The following is an 18,937-nucleotide window of genomic DNA, read 5'->3' as shown; positions in this document are numbered from 1 at the left end:
TTCGTTGTCCACACATATTTGACCTATCAACGCCTGCTTCCACCCTTCTTCAAGCCGAGCGGCCATCCCGGCTTTGTTGGCCACCCGGTCTATCCGGCTCCAAGAAGGGAAGGCAAACGTCCGTGGAGTTGACATAGACCACCTCCGCTGCACATAATTTTGACAGTCAGATATCTAATACGTGCTGTATATACGTATTGTTTGGTGCTGTATGGTATTGGGGGACGCCTTACGCTTTGGGGCTCGTAGATCTGTGGCCGTGATCTTGCTTTCAGGAAGTACGGGCTGCACCGTCACTGCGGTATACGGAGTCCGTCTGGGTGGGGGCTGGATCCGGCCCTTGAAGAGAGTCCGGCCGCTGGACTCGGGTACGGTCGTTGCGGCATCATTGGTCGATGTTGAGGGCTCAGATGGTGCCATTTTGGACACTCCTATCCTGTCCCATCGAAACGAATAAGCGTCTGGGCTTTCTCGAATCTCGTTTCCTGTAGCCCGCGGCCCCGGCAGCAAACACCCGCAAATACCCCGTGAAGTTCTACTCACAGGCTCAGTTCCGGATGCTGCAGACAATAAAGACCCACCCGGCTTTCGGGGCAAAAGGGCCCTTGGAGCGGAACGACACCGGAGCCGATGGTCAGGCGCGGTCGGAGTGCAGCTGTAAGCAGTAGCGCTCTGACGCGAGCCTGTCATAGGCTGGAGACAAGGCTAGACTGAGGGTGTCGGACAAGCAGCCACCGAGCAGCGAACGATCGCGGAGGCTGCAGTCAACAGCAAAATACAGCGAAGGTAGAAAAGTGGGCAACACCACGAGCAAATACCAAGTTGCAGTGGAAATAGGTAAAGTCGGCGGTCACAAGGCGTATCACGCACATAAAAAGCGGGTCGAAATTGCGAATTGTGGGTCACATTGTGGCGCTAAGGCCTAAGCAGGAAGAACGACTCGAAAGGCTGCAGGCCCGTATGGAATTGCCTTTTTGTTGCTCGTATTACATGTATGTAAGAAATGCGCATGCATTCAACCATTGCACGAGCGTTGTTTATGTGCAGTTCGCACGGCGTTATGTGTGAGCAACAATGCTGTCGTGTTGTGTGTCGAACGAAAGCTGTGGCCTTGTGTCGCTGTGCAGGAAGGAACGACGTCCGCTTGTTGGTGGCATGCTTAGTCATTGCGGCAAAACGGCAATTGTCTGGGCGTTTCGAGGTCAGGAAGGGCCAGCACTTTCTGCACTTTAAACTCTCCAAGGATGCCTCCTGCTTGCAGCGCCAATGCTACTCTTTAAAATACACCGTACAATACTCCGTAGAGCACGAATCCCGGCATCTGCAGGAAGGTGCGATGAACAATGTGTGACGGTGCTGGACACAGGGCGCTGAGCGCTGGCCGCGTTGTGCCTGCCCTTTGTATTCGTAACGTTATGGTGTATGCCGTATTTACGCTGGGCAAGAGGTATGGCCGCAGCAGTAGCACTTGCCCATTCGAGCGGGCCGCGAGCCCCACGTGATGCGGAGCGGGCACAGTATGTATTTTTGCAGTGGTTAGCCACCAATGAGCGCAAGAACACGCAATAATTATGGGTCCTTTTTATTCCATCCACCCAATCATCTGCCCCTGGCGGCAACGGCGACTCCTCTTTTTTTTCCCTGGTTTCTGTTTTGGTTTGCTATTGGCGCAGTCGCAGCACCGCGCTGGCCTTGCCCGCCTCGCTGTGGTACTGCGTGGATGCGAGGATTTGGGTGCCGCAATATGGCTCTTCGAAGGCTGGCCACAGTGAGGAGTCACAATTTTCTCTGCCTACTGCTTCAAGTCTCGCCAACCCATTTGCTCTTTCCCCGCCCCCTCCGTGGTCGGTCGCTCTTGTACCAATTCAATCTTCAGTCCAAACAAATCGCGAACAGCACCTGGAAAGAGCCACCGCCCGATTCGTTTTCTCGTGCAGCATTGCTCTTGCGTTGCGCATTCCTTCGTGCCCTGCCCTTTAATTTGTCCATTTCCTCTTTTCTCTTTCATCCCTCTTTCCTACCCTGCTCTCCGCCACAACCGAGCGCCCCCAAACTTGGGGATTCCTCGTCAAGCCTTGGACATTTCGTCTTCTTCCGCCGCTGCATGCCACTCGGATCTCTCCGCACATCGCCAACGAATCGCCATTCTTCGTCTCTCCCAGCTCCTACGTCTCTGTCGGTCACCTACCTCTGTGTCCCTCGCTGACCGCCGTTGCGCCTCGCCAATATCTACTTAGTCTGACGACGACATCGCACGACCAACTCCTCTACCTCTCTCTCCGCCTCGTCTACCACCACCTCCTCGTCGTCTTTTCAGCCTTGTCAGCCTTCTCTCTCTGCTCTCCCGCTCTCCATCCTTTCCCCGCATCCCCTTTCCCCAAACGCCCTTTTCGGGGGCTTCAATTCGTTTGGTGGCGTGCATGGATGGCTCGCCACTTCTCGCGGCCGGCGGCGGTGCTTCATTGAGCCCGACAAGCCCAGTGAGCGCCCGCAGCATCGCCGGCCTCAACGGCGCAAAGCGAAAGAGGAGCGCCGGCGGCCCGGCCAGCGCATTCGACAGCAGTCCGGGAAGCGTCCTGAACGACGACGATGGCGACCACTCGGAGAAGAAGCGCCAGCCGGGCGTTAAACGGGCGTGCAACGAGTGCCGCCAGCAAAAGGTAAGCCGCAGTCGCCATTCTCAGCGCATTTGATACTGCACTCCGTGGCAGTATTCCAACCCCGGCTCTGCCCAATGCACCAATACTCCAATGCTAATCTCTCTTTCCCTAGCTGCGATGCGACGTCTCCCAAGACCCGTTTCGGAGCTGTTCCCGGTGCAACCGGCTCAAGTTGCAGTGCAAGATCGAATCGAACTTCAAGCGCATAGGTAAACGGTCCAAGCATGCCGAGATGGAAAAGGAGATTGAGCGTCTGCGCAGGAACGTGCAGCTCGCGCGCTCCCAAGGTTACGTCATTCCCGAGGAGAACGAGGACGAGAGCGCCTCGCACTCGCAGCTGCATTCGCCCATCGTAAACAACATCTACTCCCACACCCGCAACCCGTCGCTCATGGGCTCCGACGAGGCCGTCTCCTCACTGTTGCACTTGAAGCGTGGTGGCTCTTACAACCTGCCGCGCATTGTGCGCGAGCTGGAAGAGGTGCGCCTCACCGAAGAGGGCGAGGCGCAGCTGTTCCAGGACTTTTGGCTCTTCTACCACCCTTTCCTCCCCTTCCTCAACCCCTCCTTGGCGCCAGAACAGTACTACCAGCAGCACCCGTTGCTCTACTGGTCTATTGTGGCCGTGGCCGCCCGCCGCTACACGCTGGACCCGACGCTCCTCACCGCCATCTCGTCTCCTCTGAACACCCTGCTATGGAAGACGATTGGAGATGTCCCCGGCTCGCATTTTGTTGTCAAGGCTATGTGTCTGTTGTGTACATGGCCACTGCCCACGAGCACGACCACGTCCGACCCAACGCACATTCTCTGCGGTGTCATGATGAAGACGGCCACGGGCATCGGCCTGCACCGGCCCAACCACATCAACGATTTTACGCGCGTTGCTGTCGAGCTCAATAAGGACCAGCTCCACGATCGCGTCGTCACTTGGGCGGTGTGCAACATTGTCGCCCAGAATATCGGGACCGGCTACGGCCAGCCCGCATCGTCGCTTTACGATTGGACCCTGGCAACACGTTCGGGTGAGTCGGGGCCCTTCCAGCTGTCCCCTGAGCTAGAGGCCCGCCTGCAAATCGAGCGCTTCTGCGACAAGGTGTCCAAGGAGATGTACAGCAATGCGAGCGACTCCCGTGGTGTGGCTGGCGACGAGCACCGCTCCATCCTGATGCGCGTCTTCCGCCGTGAGTACGGCGAGCTGCACGCCGAAATCATGTCGCGCAACCTGTCCCCCATTGTGGCCTTTCACCTCAAGGCCGCCGGTCTGCACCTGCGACTTGCTGGCTTCTTCGACTCGAGCACCACTGTCGGATACCTCGACGACCTGATGGGTCTGTGGCGGTCGACCGTCGGCTTTTTGGAAGAGATTCTGGCCAACAGCACGGTGTTGTCGCCGTCGTCCCCGCAAGAGCATGTTGGCATCGACACGCTCAAGTACGCCACCAACTACCTGCAGCAGATGCTCGTCGCAGCGAGCTTTGCGCTGCTCAAGCTGATGCGCTCATTCTTTTCGCAAGCCATCGACTACGAGCAGGGCCGCCAGCTGTTCCACCGGACGATCAACGCGATCCGGTCCACCAGTGTGGTGCACAACGACCTGCAATGGCGGCTGGCAGAGCTGATGGTGCAGATGTGGAACGGCGCACGCCTCGAGACCCAGCAGAACCGTGCGCATGCGGAAGACGACACGATGCTCAACATTGACGACAGTCTCCAACTCAAGGTGCGGTGTCGGCACAGCATGAGTTTGGTGTTTGACTCGATCTGGCACTGGAGAGAAGAGTACCAGGCTAGAGGCCGTGGGACATTAGATGGTAAGTAGTTTTTGCAAAGGCTTTATGCGAGCCTTCCCTGTCGTGAGATTTGTCCGATTCTAACGTTGTCCTTCCTTCTCCAGCGCTCAAGCACCCAACCAATCCCGACTCGGCCAACGAATCCATCGCCTCCTCAACGCACATGGACACTGGCAATAGCCTGATTACGCAGACACACAACCTGCCGAACCTTTTGGCGCCACCGTCGAACGGCACGCTGACGCCCGCTCCGTCCGGCCTGGCTGGCCACGCCTCGAACGGCATGCTGGGTGCCGGCCTGACATACGATGCGAATCCGGCCAACTACGACTTCTTCGATCCGCAGCACTGGATGCTGGACAATCTCCTGGACTTTAACTACTCCTACGTTCAACCTCTGGAGGGCGCCTAGGTTCCGCCTGCTCCACTCCAATAAACGCGGCAAACCGACAGGTGGTCCACATCCTCTGTGACCTCTCGACTTGGCTCTTCTGCTTTTTTCCTCTTTCCCCCGCCGACTTTTCTTTTGATCAGATCGTCCCCGATAAAAAGTCTTTCGCGCGCGCTCTTCTTTGTATAATGTCTTTGGAGGTCCTCGGCAGCAATATGAGGCATCGGGAGAGGTCTCTGCCTACTGGGTGACATCAATGCGAGACCTCGCGTCGCGTGTTGCTTCCAAACACTAGCGAAGGCGTGTATTCCTGGCTCGGTGCCTTTGTTTCTGCGATTTATTCTTGGTCTTTTCTTTGCTTTCTACATGCCCTTTTCTCTTCTTTGGGCGGCCACTTTTATGTCCTATACTTTTGGTTCTTGATGTTTGATGTTTCCTTTTCGGCTCAGCGGCAGATGGCTTTCGCATTTGGATTCTCTTCTTTTTCTTTCAACTTTTCTTCTTTTCCATGTTTCCTAATACTTGTCTACTTGATATCATATTGGAGTACTCTTTTGTCGCGAGCCCTTTCTTTCTTGACCCTTTTTATCGGGCGGTATTATTTCAGGTCTGATCATTATGCTGTGCAACTATCGTTGTGGATTCTTGTTTTCTGTTTAATTTGTTTCTCGTTTGCGGCTGTTTCCTCAAAAACGAAACGGACTGTCGGATTCTCTCCCTCTCACATCACGTCTTTGGTCCAGGTCAATGAATTTGGAGGTTACATACACCACATATACTGCCGTAAACAAGACGGAAAATGCCTTCTCGACCCTAAGAGGGAGTGGACGACAAGTAGGACGGCGTGGAAAGCTGAAAAATCAAAAGTTTAATAAAACAACAACATCAATCGTGGCCCGTTGAATGATGTGCCTGACTTTCTTGTGACCCAAGTTGATTTGAAAAGACGGGTTCACGGCCGCTGTCAAGTCGTAAGATGAAGTTGCAACCGGCCGAGACATACTGTCATCGGCAAGATCTTGCCCAGCGTTGGTATGTATGGGCAACCAGTTCCGTCGGCGTTGCTCCATTGTAGTAACCAACGCTTCGATACTCGCAAGTGCAGTGTTGGATCAAGCGCACGCACCAGATAAGTACAATGCAATACATCCACCACTGACAAATGTTTGATTGCGTCTTTGGCTTCATTTCATCGCCAGACCGCATCACAGTTCACAAGACGCAAGAGCGAAGACGAGAAAAGAGGAACGGAGAGGCGGCTGGTAGGAGCTTTAGGACCCCAACCCTGGCTATCCGCCGAAATGAGATTGCATCAAGAATAAGAGCAATACTACTCTACTATGTGTACGGCTGTCACCGAACCGGATGTATACATGATGTTGCAACGATGATGTCGGTAGGTGTCCCGTGTGAGGTAAGCAAGTATCGGACGCGCGAAAGGCAGCCGATGCGGAGATGATGAGTGTCGTTGTCGATGGTGCCTATACTGGCTGTATTAATGATGATGTTTCCACTTGAAATTTGGTAGAGACGATTCTCCTTGTTCTTCACAGTATTTACTTCCTCAAGGACCCGGGCCGCGTCCCTTTCTCAAATGTAATATCTTTCCGAGGTGGGGAATGTACCGGAGCCGAGGAGCGGCAAGATTAAGTACACTCCATAGCCAGAACATAGAGGCCATCACAACGACAAGGACACACGGAAACTAACGTTTAACGCTTAGGCTTGTCTATTATCCAATATTAACAAACGTAGGGCTTCAAAGGGGCTTTATCTGATCCTCGGTCCTTACCATGTGGTTTTGTACGTAGGATATTCAGATTGTCTTGGATGTGACGGTTCTGGACCACCAACAGAACGCACTCTGCCGACACTGCTCACAATGTGTCCCTTTGGATTTAACCATTAGCCATTTTGATTTGCTGGATGGCGACCTCATGACTGCTCGTCCTTATTCTCATCGTACCTTGCCCGGTATTGTCGCACATTTTTGCCGCGAATAGGCTTCCATGTGGAGAATATCGGATAGCGGAGAAAGATGGGAATGAGCACACGGGATGAATAAAAGGGAAGAAATGACGATGGCCCCCAAACCGGGACAACCGATATTACAATCATGAAAGCCAAGACACAGAGCGCGTCCAAGGTCGATGTACTGGGGTTTATATCGGTTGTAGTCAGTCGTCCCTATGCCGCCTGGTTAAATTGCCTTGTCACAGTTCATAGAGGTATCGTCGACGGGGCGTCAAAAAATCATAACAGTACTTATCCACCAGAGAGGCGGTGGATTGAGGCACAGGAGCAGCACAGGAAATGAAGCAAAGCAGAACTAAAATGACTATGGGCCTGGAAGTGAATTTTTGCTGTTGACATGGCGAATTAGAAATGAGAATAAAAAATACTGAAGAATGTGCGAGTTAATTAAGTTCATCTCAAGAAAACTTCCTGCTATCTGTACTCTTTCTTTTGTCACTTTATGATTATGACCATGACTGGGCTTCTTTTTTAAGTCCAGGCACAATTAATATTTATGTTTCGCAGCCGCATTCCGTTTCTCATCATTGAGAAAAATACAGTTTTCTCGTTTTAATTCCACCCAAAAAATAATCAAAAATCGATAGGCAGACGCCAATGATGTGTATCAACGACATTCCAAAATGAAAAGAAGACAAAAATAAATGAGCAGTACACAAACTCCAGATCGATTGAAGAACGATTTATTTTTGTTGAAATTTCTTGACAAAATGAGACAAAGACGAGGCTCAAAGCATTCTAGTCCTGGTTCCGTCCCAATATATTCGTCACGGAGAGCCGTAAAGAGGCCCATGGCAGCGGCCGCTCTCCCGTCACGGGAGGTTTCATGAAATTTGTCCGGAAGTGATGTAAGGGGTCTGAGGCGGATGAACGATTAAACGGTTGACGAAGAATAAATTGAGGGCCTACTCTAACAAACAATGACTCCTCGCGGTAGACTCAAGATTAAAACAAATGGTTTCGATATGGTTATTTTCGAGGATCAAGTCCAGTCATATCCGTGGCTCGGTCATGGAACACGATTATATCTTAGAAGACACTCGTCATATTGATGAGAACATACAGTCCACCATCTACGACTCCCTTTCCCCTACCTTCTTAAACATGATTGGTCAGGTGGCCACTGATGTTGACTTTGCATGTATGCACGACGCCAACTGACAGTTGGATCTGTCAAAGGGGCCTTGCATATGTAACGGTTTTTCTTTGGCCTCGTAGTTATGGAGCCAATGTAAAATATAAAGTGCGAGTATAGAAGCGGGGGAAGCATCTGTCGTACGGAATAGAAGCACGGGAGACAAAGACAGAAGGATAAAGTGATCAGGGATCAAGACAAGCAGGGCAAAGGGGTGAAAGGGGTGAGAGGGGTCAAAGAAGGGACGGGGGAAGAAAGGGAGGATCGATAAAAACAGAGCCAGACGAGCCAGAGACATCCCGCGCGGCTAGGACAAAGAAAACCGAGGACGGCGATCACGGCGTCGCCGCAACTAACGAGAATGCGGTTCGAGGCGTTGTATGGCCGGCCACCCACCAGGAGACGAAGCCCATCCAAAAAGGGACACCTGCATAGAAGATCGTCACTTCTTTTGTAGATATCTGTTTGGCCGTGCAGCCACACCAAGCGGCAGTTCGCATTGTTGATGTTGCTCTCCCGTTTGTTGACACATGTCGGCACCTGGAAAAGCGGCACGTAAAAGTCCTCGACGAGCAAGGAAGTCGGAGAACGGATCATGCAACAGGGCCGAGGGCTTCATTGATTCACATGGAATACCCAATATTATGGTCGGGTGTGGGCGTGTGTTGCTGAACGACGGCGGTGTCTGCATCTAACGATACTTTATGCATACAAAGTATGTGCAAGGGACTCGCCTCGGCTTCTCTTTCAACCTTGCTCGTCCAACCTATTTTTGTGTCTCTCCCTACCTCGTCTCCCGGACCTCAATATATTCAACCGCCCGTCTTGCGTCCATGTGCGGCTCGACACTTTCACTCTCAGCCGCCGCAGTCTGCTGCAGGCTGCAAAAGTTTAGTTTAGCATCGTGAATTGCCGCCTTGCAGCCTCCCTGCGGTTGCCTCCTTCTTTATAGAGTGCTTTTTCGTAATTGATCGCTTGGTCGCTTGCTGTTTCTATTTCTGTTTCTGCAGGCCGTGCCTCGGCCAGTATCATCCCGAGCCCGTTTTCCCTCTATCATTTTCTTTCTTCGACAACCACTCTCCTTGCATGGTGGCTTAGAGGGTGACAAGCACTTGCAACGACCGCCCTGTCGGCTGCCTATCCGACTTCCGGAGGCACAAAAAAAGAAGTGATGGAGGCTGCCAAGAGTGCATGAAAGAAACACGCGTAGTACGTCGTAAAGTCATCACTCTGAAAGGGAAAGGATATACTTCACATACGAAACGCGGTGTAAAGGGGAACACACGGCAAGCGAGTAGAGCGTCATGATCCCTGCATTGACGCTGCCTTATGATGAACTGTCCTAGAAGGGAGTCAAACGATAATATGGAGAGACAGAACAAACATGCAGCTAGTCTCTACCTCGCTTGTCGTGTCTACCATCCCGTATTACGAGCTGTCGAGAGGGCATAATCAAACGCCGAGGCCGCCACTTCCATAGTAATGCCGAAAGCCATAGGGGTCAAAGAGGTGAAGAGGAGAAGAGGAGAAAAAGAGAAAAGGGTCTAGAGGCGGTCGATTTGCAAATAAGAGCTTTCCTAAGAACGGGAGGGGGTGAAAGGAGAACGAGTCGGTGTACGGAAAGTCTGGACAATGATCGACCGGGATGCGCAGCTAATCTGCTTCTGCCTTAGCAGAAAGGAGAGATGGCGCATTGGATGCGCCAAACGTCTTTTACACCACCAGGATCTGAGGAAAAGAGCCACTTCTAGTCTGCCCTTTTCGTCTTGGACTGTATTCCTCTGTTTCGATCTCCTTCCATGCCGATGAATGCAACGACAGATACGTCTCCCATTTTGTCGCATCCCTTGACTCCTTGTTCCCCCTCTCGCTCGTCTCGTGTCCCCTTCTTTGATTCTGCCATCTAGATCCTTTTTAACAGCAGAAAAAAAGTGCAACCGATTTGATCATAGTCGTGTTTCTGAGAGCGGGTAGCGGCTGAGGTGAGGGGTGATCAGCAGACAACGGAAAAGGGAACTAAACAGAGCACACCACGCCGAACGCCGACACTCCCACATCCACACTCTTCTTCTACCCCCCCCCCCCCCCCCCCCCCCCACTCATGGCTCTTTACCGGCATTGCCCCTGTTCATCTCCCATCCGTCATTCGTCATTGCCAAATCATATGACCTCTCATGTCACTGAACAAACGGCCAGAGGTCGCGAGTTGATTGTAGACTGTGTCTTGGCTTGTGGACCTTGTAGAGTCCGCTAGACACTTTGTTTCTCATGGCCCTCAAGTAATACGGCCGACGCGAGGCAAACACATCGGCGAGCCTGTGCATGTTGTGACGCGTGGAGTAAGCCCGCCCTGCACAAGCTAAAATTGACTACTGGACTACAATCAGTCACCACAGATGCTTGTATTTGTACACGTCGATAGAGAGGCTATTGTACCTAGATGTCGAGCACGCTATGAAGGGCAAGTAGAGCCAGGCACCAACAACATATAAGCATGCAAAATAGCGCACCAGAACCGGAAAACGACTGTCGTGAAGGCCATCAGTGCATGACGTCGACAAGTCAAGACGCAGCGAGCGATTGCGATTGGGCGCTTATTGGCTGGGTTTGCGCTCGTATTTTGCCACCAATCTTCAAGCTGGCAGCGATGTCCTCGGGTGTCACCAAACCCGACCTCAACTTCACATTGTTGCTGAGATGATGAGGCCTGAGGTCGAGATGCACATCTGGTGTTCCCGTAAGCCAGGCCGAAGGTGCGATGTCGGTTTTCCTTGACCTGAAACGGGGGAAGACGACGAGATTTACTTGCATTCCTAGTTCTCCGGGCACGGTCCCGTTGCTTTTAGTCCTTTTCCAGATTCATGTGCTACTGCACGCCAGCTAGCCGTTGAAAAATTGTTGGTGGCTATCAAACATATCCAAGGGCAGTCCATGCACAGACGGCTGTCTCTTCCTGTTCCGCTTTTCTGTTGCTGTTCCTGTGCGTTGGACGATCTTCTGTGAGCTGGTTTGGTGGCGGCTGTTTAAGGTCATCCCTAATGTGCAACAGCCGCTCGTCGTCTGTTGCTCTGTTGCTATACTACTGTTTGTTGGACTTGCAACGGCAACGATCCACCGTCCGCTATACCTCTCACCGCATCGTTGTTGTCTGTTGACGTGGTGGTGTGGCAGCAGTACTTTTATTTTGTGTCTGTTGTAACTATCTACAGTCCGTCGTAGCTAGTCACCGTGCTGAAGGCTTGATAGATTTTCAAGGCCTGGCAGGTGATCGTGTCTGTTGCGTCTAAAATGCATTGCTAGTTGGCAGCCATATCCCTTGTCCCAAAACATTATGCCATTTGATTATTTACATCCAGCATACTTCTTTTTGTTCTCCATAGATTCGTCTCCATTTGAGATTTGCACCCTGGATTTTGATGTTAGACATCGATAACACGGATAGTATGACGATGGGCTTATCTCATCGCCGTCTTCCTCGCGACGACAGCCTCTCGGAATTCGTTTTCAGCGAAGCGAAAGACGACCGGCCGAAAGAGGTATTGATCCACTAAAAAGGCTAACTGTTCGAGGCAAACGGGGCTCTTGGCAGTGCGTGCCGTATGCCGCGCCTCGTATGCCGTTGCCTGCTCGCATCATAACCAACAGACATTGCATGGGCATGGGGGTGAGTGGGGACGAGATCATTTTCATCAGCGAAGTCGAGGCCGTACACCCTGCCTCGTGGTTGAGGGCCAATGGCCAAGGTAGCGAAGGACAGGCAGAGGGGGCCAGACGCGCGATCTAGGCATCTGGCGGAGGATAAGACGTAATGCTCCGTTTTTTTTTAAAAAAAAAAAAAAAGATAAACTCGGCGTCTGCTTCTGCGACAAAAAGGGTAGATACGGAGCTAACGGTCGGCCAGTTGCTTCAACGAGCAAGCTGAAGACTAGCTGGCGATCATTTGGCAAGGGTCAGAGTGCAAGCATCGAAAAAGAAAACGGAAAACGAAAACTAGGGGATGTCGTTGAGCGTCGTTGCAATTGCATTTTCAAACCTCCAACCGTTTTCATTCGCATCTCCACTTTCCCTCCGTATATCATTGGCCCGGAACGATTCAGCTCCGATGTGCGAGTTGACGTTGAGGTTGCACAGCATGGATGATCCTGGTTGTATTTCTCACTTGTTTTTGGTTTCTGTTTCTTTTCTTTTCTCACTCTCCTCCCAGACGCGCTTGCCCGCCCCTGTTATCCCTCCATTGCTAATGTGTCCTTCACCTCGACCTGTCCCCCGTCAGCGGTTGTCGTCTTTTCTGTCCGATTTTCCGCTGTTTCTCCTTTTACACCATGAACAACTTGTATTTGTTCACCGTTAGTGGTGCACCGTGAAACGCCCCATAAGCGGTTCACGTCTCCTCTTTTTTCACCTCCTCAGCTCGCCCCGGAGGAGTAATAAGAACCGCCGCTAAACCAGCTGCGGCCGTGCTCAATAAATTCAATAGACAAAACGGGACAAAAGAAAGGCTCAAAATCGACGGCGGGAGATCCGGCCAGCCTAGCGCCAAAACGACGTACTTGGGAGGGGGGATTAACACTCGCAAAGGCCATGCCAGTGGATGTGCTTGAGAAAAAACGGATCACCGTGGGTTTTTTTTAAACAAAAAATAGTAAAAAAAAAGAGAAATGCCACCTGTAATCCGTGGCTTTTTTGTTACTTATCTTTCTATCCCAATCCCATTCGTATTCCACAGGAAAGACGGTGAAGACGGTAGTACAACCTTTGCGAACAATACTGGACTTGGAGTGCATAATTCTGACGAAAACGTATATCTACAGTGCCGAGACGCGGCTATCCGTCAAACGGGCTGGTGGTAGGGGGAAGTGGATTGTGCAGAGGCCAGTCTGTGGACAGAGCAAGGAACTACAGTGCAACGTACAAGGATGGCCCAGGCCCTGTGATGAGACTGGGATACTCCACAACTGATCCCTTATTTCACGTCTTTGCTTTTTGCTTTCTTTTTTTGTCACTTTCGTTGACCCCTTGTTTCAACCGCTTCAGCCGCCCTGAACCGATGCTTTAAGCTTTATTTTCTTATTTGATTTTTTTTGCTCACTTATCTCCCTTGCGTTCTTCGTGCAACACAAAACAGCAAAAATAGAATTTGATTGCAACGCTGCAATGACGGTCGGCCTTGCAGAGCACGGCGCTATGGACCAATTGCGTGCACGTAATTTTGAGACGCTAGAAAACGTACGAGCAGCGGTGAGCATGGCAGAAAAAGAAAAAGAAATGTAGAGAATAGAAACACCTTGAACGGAATAGCCGCGGACAGACCATGCATCGCGTGTCCATTTATTAACGAAGAATGAGGAGTCAAAAAAAAAGAAAAGAAAAGAAACGAGGTGATGATGAGCAAGGGAAATAAAAAATGGATAAAGATGAACGAGGCCAAAAAGAAGATGATGCCAAGAGCTGAGAAGACGAGGAACGTTGTCAAGTAATACCCGATAGTTTATCTTGTCGAGCTGCTCGTCTGGCCGCTTGGAGACGCAGCGAACCGGTAACGAGCAGGACTTTTCTGCATGGTTGTCTTTGCTCATTTCCGCCCTCATCACACTCCGTACTCCGTTTTGTTTATTGTTTCAGACTTCGAGGACAAGGCTTCTCATCTGCAAACAGTACACCTGTGCCACAAAGACATTGCGGAGCAAGGTATAAACTCCGGTGAGATGTGCATAGAGAAGAACGATAAATCACCAATTCACCTGCTTGTTTTTCCATCCACGCCTAGAGCTGTTCTCCCTTCCGCCGGAGCCTCATTGCTACCCCTTGTCTCTTATGCCATTCGAGCCAAATGTCGACTCACTCTCATGAAGATCTCTGTGCCGTCAACCCCATGGTTGGGTCTTGTCGTTCCGTCTATCTTCTCAACGTCGAAAACACTTGTCTGTCTCAAGTACAAATAAAGACCGACCACACATCAAAAGCTGAGACGGACTGTCCCGTTCTCTGCTCACACGTCGCCCAACAGACTGACTAGTATAACAGTTACAGGACGAGCAGGTCTAAAGAGTACGACCTTTTGCGGCCAGTTGTGTTAGTTGTATGTATCCATTGTTTGAGCGGCGTCTAATGACTCCGCGTAAAAGTCTTGTGCTTTATTCCAGGGCTTTTGCTTCTTGGCAACTGTCTGAAGGGATGTCTGTCCCGTGTTGGTCGCCACCTGTGTCTCCTATTTATCAATGCCTACCTCCGTGCTCTGTTGGCGGCCGGAATTCTTTGAATAAGAAAGGCTAGGCAATCAATCACAACGGTTAGAGTATCCCTTTTTCTCGAATCTCGCCGACTACTCTCTTTCCGTCGTATGTTATTCCATCGTCGAGACGGGATTCCATTCCGCGCTTGCGGATTGAGTTCAGATCGAGAGCCTCCAAAAGGGACGTCTCTGCATTTGAGGCCCTCCCTGCCTCTGTGATGCGTAAATCATGCCATCGTATGATTCTTTTTGGAGCCAAAATAGCTTTTCGCCCCCATGTCGCTGTTCTCGCTTGATTTGCGTCGTTAGGGTCAATTCGACCTTTCTTGTTGCTCTTCTCTCATGTCACTTTGTTCTCGTCAACCTCTTTGTATCGTCCCGTGCATCTCATCTTCCATTTCTTTTGCTTTCCTTTGCTGTCCACATTGCGTTAAAAAAACACTAGTTTTGTGCAACGCCAAAGCAGACTAGCACTTTTCGTGATTTGTTTGTATGCTCAGCAGCAAGTGCGGAGGTGGCAACGTCGGAACCACATTCGGCAAAGTGCCAGCGCCCAAAGAAAAGCAAAACCGAAAAAAGGTAGGAAAAGACAGAAAAGACCAGCTTCTAGATTTTTGTATTCTGGATCTACGAGAGCGAATGTACGTCGTAACTTCAATTTGCTGTCAAAGACATGACACGGTTTTTGTGTATTTTGTTTCTCACGGACAAGGGACGAGGTTGGACGCCTGATCATGCTTTCATAAAATAAATAAAATAAAATGGCGCTGCATATATGGTAGTAGGGAACATATGGCTAGCCAGAAACAGCCACAACCAAAGTACAAGACCAACAGCCATGTAACGGTCGACAGTGTCAATGCCTTATCCGCCGAAACTGGTCATAGAATACTCTGCATGCAAGGCAAAGACGGTAAAAAGGAGAAAGAGTACGACATGAAGGGCTCCAAGTAACATACAAACAAAACCAACGGGTTGCAAGATTTAAATCCCTGTAGAAATAGCCTGAAACACATGCACATGAGACGACGTAATAAGAGATGAGCAGCAACTAAGAGATGCTTGTAGATGGTATTCTCCCACATGGCTTTGTGCGGCGAAGCTCCTATCCGGTCTTGTTATTATAGCAAAGAATTAAAGAAGCAGGAAGTAAAAGGCATTCAGTGGTGCTTTGAAAAGCCTAGTTACATCTGTAACGAGATCATTAGCCCTTTACCAGGAAAATTACACCCCACATGGCATTATTATCGATGAGGGTGTGCCCGCGTGAATCTCTACTCTTGATACTGTTTGAGTTGTCTGTTTTTGATTTATTTTCCGGTTAATTTGCGGGTGCGGTTCTCGGCGAGCTCGGGGATGAGCATTAAACACAAGTTTAAGACATGTCTGGGGTTGTGCACGAGCCATAGACACGGATACAAAGTTCATCGACGACAAGATGGCTGCCAGGTACACGGGTTGGGGGCCAGGATTCGGCTCCGGGTGTCGATGTCTGGATGCCGGGAGAAAGTAACGTGCCCTCTTGCCAGTTGTCAGTTGTCAGTTTTGTACGGTACAGCAGAAGAATGAACAATGGCGAGAGAGCATGGGATAATGCTTTGCTCGGCTACGATAATTGTATATATATTTTTGTCATAATTTTGTTATGCCTTTGAAGTTGTCGTTTCAAAAACTCGGTACAGAGTCCCGTCTCTTTGGGACGGGTTAGAAAAGCTCATCGGAAGGGCCCGTGAAGCTTTTGGAAAGGAGAACAAATTATTAGGACCGAGACCGAATTCCGAGCCAACCGTACCACAAATCATCACGAAAAAGGAGTTTTGGAGATAGGACTGGGACGATCTGCGAGGTAAAAAGGACACCTGACAACCTGCCTCACGAGCTATGATACTAAAGCTCTCTCCTGTACACAATAGACAAAACGCCACACAAGAAGCAGTAGGGAATGGGAATAATACAAGATGGACGGAAGGATGAAGCGTGGAGGCTGAAATGCGGGTAAGTTCATATCAAGCATGCGGCGGTGCGAGGAATTAATAGGACGCGAAACCAGGTTGATGTAGGCCATTTATTTGACAAGATTCGGTGAATGCTGCCTTGTACGTCAAAACATAGGACAGCGATGCCAAACGACGGACCGAAGGATGGCCGTTGTGAAGGGGGGAGAACCCAATCTATTGAAGGATGCACGTCGCATTCTGTATTGTTGATAGAGAATGACGAAAGCAACGACGGGTCAAAGTCGAAAAACTCGAGAATCGACGCTAGAGGGCGAGGAAAAAGCAAGTAGGAAGACGGCAAAGAACAAGATGGTGCCGACACTCGATGGACGACGAACGTCAGAAGTGTAAAAGCATGGAGGTCAGTCGCCCCAGAGCTGGCCGTTTGCGGAATAGTAAGCTTTGTGGCGAGAATTTGCCTACGGTCTACAGGTATTGAATTGCAGCAGTAGCTCAATGGTGCAATGTACCGTAGGTAGAGATTTTACGCGGTCGAGAAATGATACCACACTCACGCCTTTCTCTCTGGGATTTTTCTTTCGTCTGGTTGCCCTCTTCACCTTTCCTGTTCGATTTCCGTCAGCTGTCGGGCTGTGGGAACTTGCCGAGAGGGAGGGATCGCAAAGGGGTACGAAACAGTGACGACATGCAGACAGACCTGGAGAACGGGTGAAATTGAAAGTACTGGTTTAATTTGCGTAGAGTAAAACAAATTAACACGAGCAGCCAGAAGACAAGCCCGCAGGGGAAGGCAGATTCGATGGTCGTCTTGGCACAGGGCGACGACCTGACTGCAAACAGCATAATCAACCGGAGGCAAATGAAGTACATGGGAAACCCGACGACAGACTTTGATATCTACGTGTACAAGGGGCATGCACTGGCCTCATTCCGGAAAAAGACAAAACGTCGGCGAGCAGAGGAAACGACAGAGGTCCTGTAAGGCACAGCCGACAGGGCGACATGTGAACGAATCGGATAGAGACAGACAAGCGGTGAGCAGGGGTGCAGGCTGAAAAGACTCGGGGATGCATACCAAAAAAAAAAAACACGAACAGAAGAGAAGGGGAAAGAAAAGAAAACATGATTGAAACACGTCCTCCGCTTAGACGGAAAAGGCAATGGCGTGTAGAAATCGACCACGAATGGCGTATCGCAACCATCAACGAATCGCGCCTACAGCTGGATTTTCATGCAAGTCGGTGCAAAAATGGTCCGTCTGGTCTCCTCGCGCAGCGTCCCAAGCGACAAAGTCGAAACGACGGACTAACTTTGGCTTTCCCTCCATCAGGCCCTGCAAGTTGCAGGCGCTTAGCGGCTGTTCGTATTTTCCTGTTTCTTCCTTGAACAACAACCCCTTCTTCCCCCCAAAACGGCAGTCGAACAGATGTAAGCGACGCTATAGATGTCCATACGAAAAGAAACGTCTTGCGCACACCAAAAAAATTACGACTCAGGACACTTATTATTTGGGGGCCAGCGGCTTGGACTATGTCTTTATCTAGGATGACCTGACAAGGCACGCGCCATTCATTTTTTTTTTCGGCGCCGGAGAAGCAAGAGACAAGGAGATCGATACTCTGCCCGGATGAAGTGGGAATGACAAGATTTGAAAAACACGCAGTGCTTCGTACAGCACGCACACATCCGCACACTAAAGACGCTTCGTCAAAGGCACTCGCACGGCGTTGGGCGGTTGTTTGAGCCGGACCGGTTGCAGCGCGATCCCGCCAACAAGCCAACAGGAAAGCAGGTCGAATAAAGCCGACAGGGAAAATATGAACGGTGACAGATCAACAGTGATAAAACCTCATTGGAAGGCAGGCCCAGACCCTGAAGGACGACATATGAAAGGGAGGGTGGCCGACAGACGTTCAAGAAACATTTGCAGATCAAAGAGGACAGGAGGTGTGACACGACTTGGGTTCTGAGTGTGGGCGTTGTGTCGCAGCCACGCAGGGTAGGGGGGAAAGTACGACGTACAAGAGAGACTCCTAGCTGGTTGTTCCTTCTCCCAGACCGTTGTACCATTTTCTGTTGTACTTTGTCGGTTCTGATCGTTGTCGTTCTGCAGGTAAGATGGACTCGATATGGCCCTGAGATGGCTCTTAGATGGTTCTGAGACGGACCATTGTCTTCTCGCCAACCATTATACCTTTCAACACCCAACAGTGGTAATACACCCTCTTCTGCCACTGTGATGCAAGTGGAATGGGCGTCAGGGCCAGTACCAGGCCGGCACCAGGCCAGTAACATATGGGATCTGGATGCCCGACGGTAGATGTGGAAATGCTTCCAATACCTAACATCAATACTATTTACGCACCGAGCGCATATGCACTCTCAAACGCACAATTAAGCGACGTCTTCCTTGCGTCTTTAAAGCCTGCAGCTGCCTGCTTGCATCGCGCGGTCGCCGCTTCTGCCGCGTGTGTATAATTTATGTGCTTGTAAAAGACGATTAACGCCTCCTAGGAGATGCAACGCTGCCCGAACTATCACTTCCCATTGGCGTCTCCTATGCCTAACCGTTCGGGGCCCCAAGGGTAGAACATAGACCAACTCGGCCACAGGATGAAAAATAAACGTTCAATTTGAAAATGGAAAATAGCCAGGACAATTAAGCAACACAGCCCCATCACCCCATCAAGAGCACGAGAACAAAAGCGGCCAAAGTTTGCCGTTTGATGTTTGG

At 50.6% G+C, this 18,937-nt stretch overlaps 2 protein-coding genes across 2 annotated transcripts; one reads left to right on the top strand and one right to left on the bottom strand.

Moving 5' to 3' along the window:
• Positions 1-49: 49 nt before the first annotated feature.
• On the bottom strand, positions 50-420 carry SPSK_00065 (uncharacterized protein; the record flags this gene model as incomplete). Its single annotated transcript, XM_016727045.1, has 2 exons — positions 50-147; positions 234-420. The coding sequence occupies 2 exons, from the start codon at positions 418-420 to the stop codon at positions 50-52; spliced, it is 285 nt and encodes a 94-aa protein (XP_016582516.1).
• Positions 421-2,420: 2,000 nt separating this feature from the next.
• On the top strand, positions 2,421-4,865 carry SPSK_00012 (C6 zinc finger domain protein; the record flags this gene model as incomplete). The annotated part of the gene is made up of 3 exons (XM_016726995.1): positions 2,421-2,660; positions 2,773-4,474; positions 4,558-4,865. The coding sequence occupies 3 exons, from the start codon at positions 2,421-2,423 to the stop codon at positions 4,863-4,865; spliced, it is 2,250 nt and encodes a 749-aa protein (XP_016582515.1).
• Positions 4,866-18,937: the final 14,072 nt, after the last annotated feature.

Source organism: Sporothrix schenckii (genome assembly GCF_000961545.1).
Source record: "Sporothrix schenckii 1099-18 chromosome Unknown Cont51, whole genome shotgun sequence".
Classification (NCBI taxonomy): Eukaryota; Fungi; Ascomycota; class Sordariomycetes; order Ophiostomatales; family Ophiostomataceae; genus Sporothrix; species Sporothrix schenckii.
This window is presented reverse-complemented; position numbering and strand designations above follow the sequence as displayed.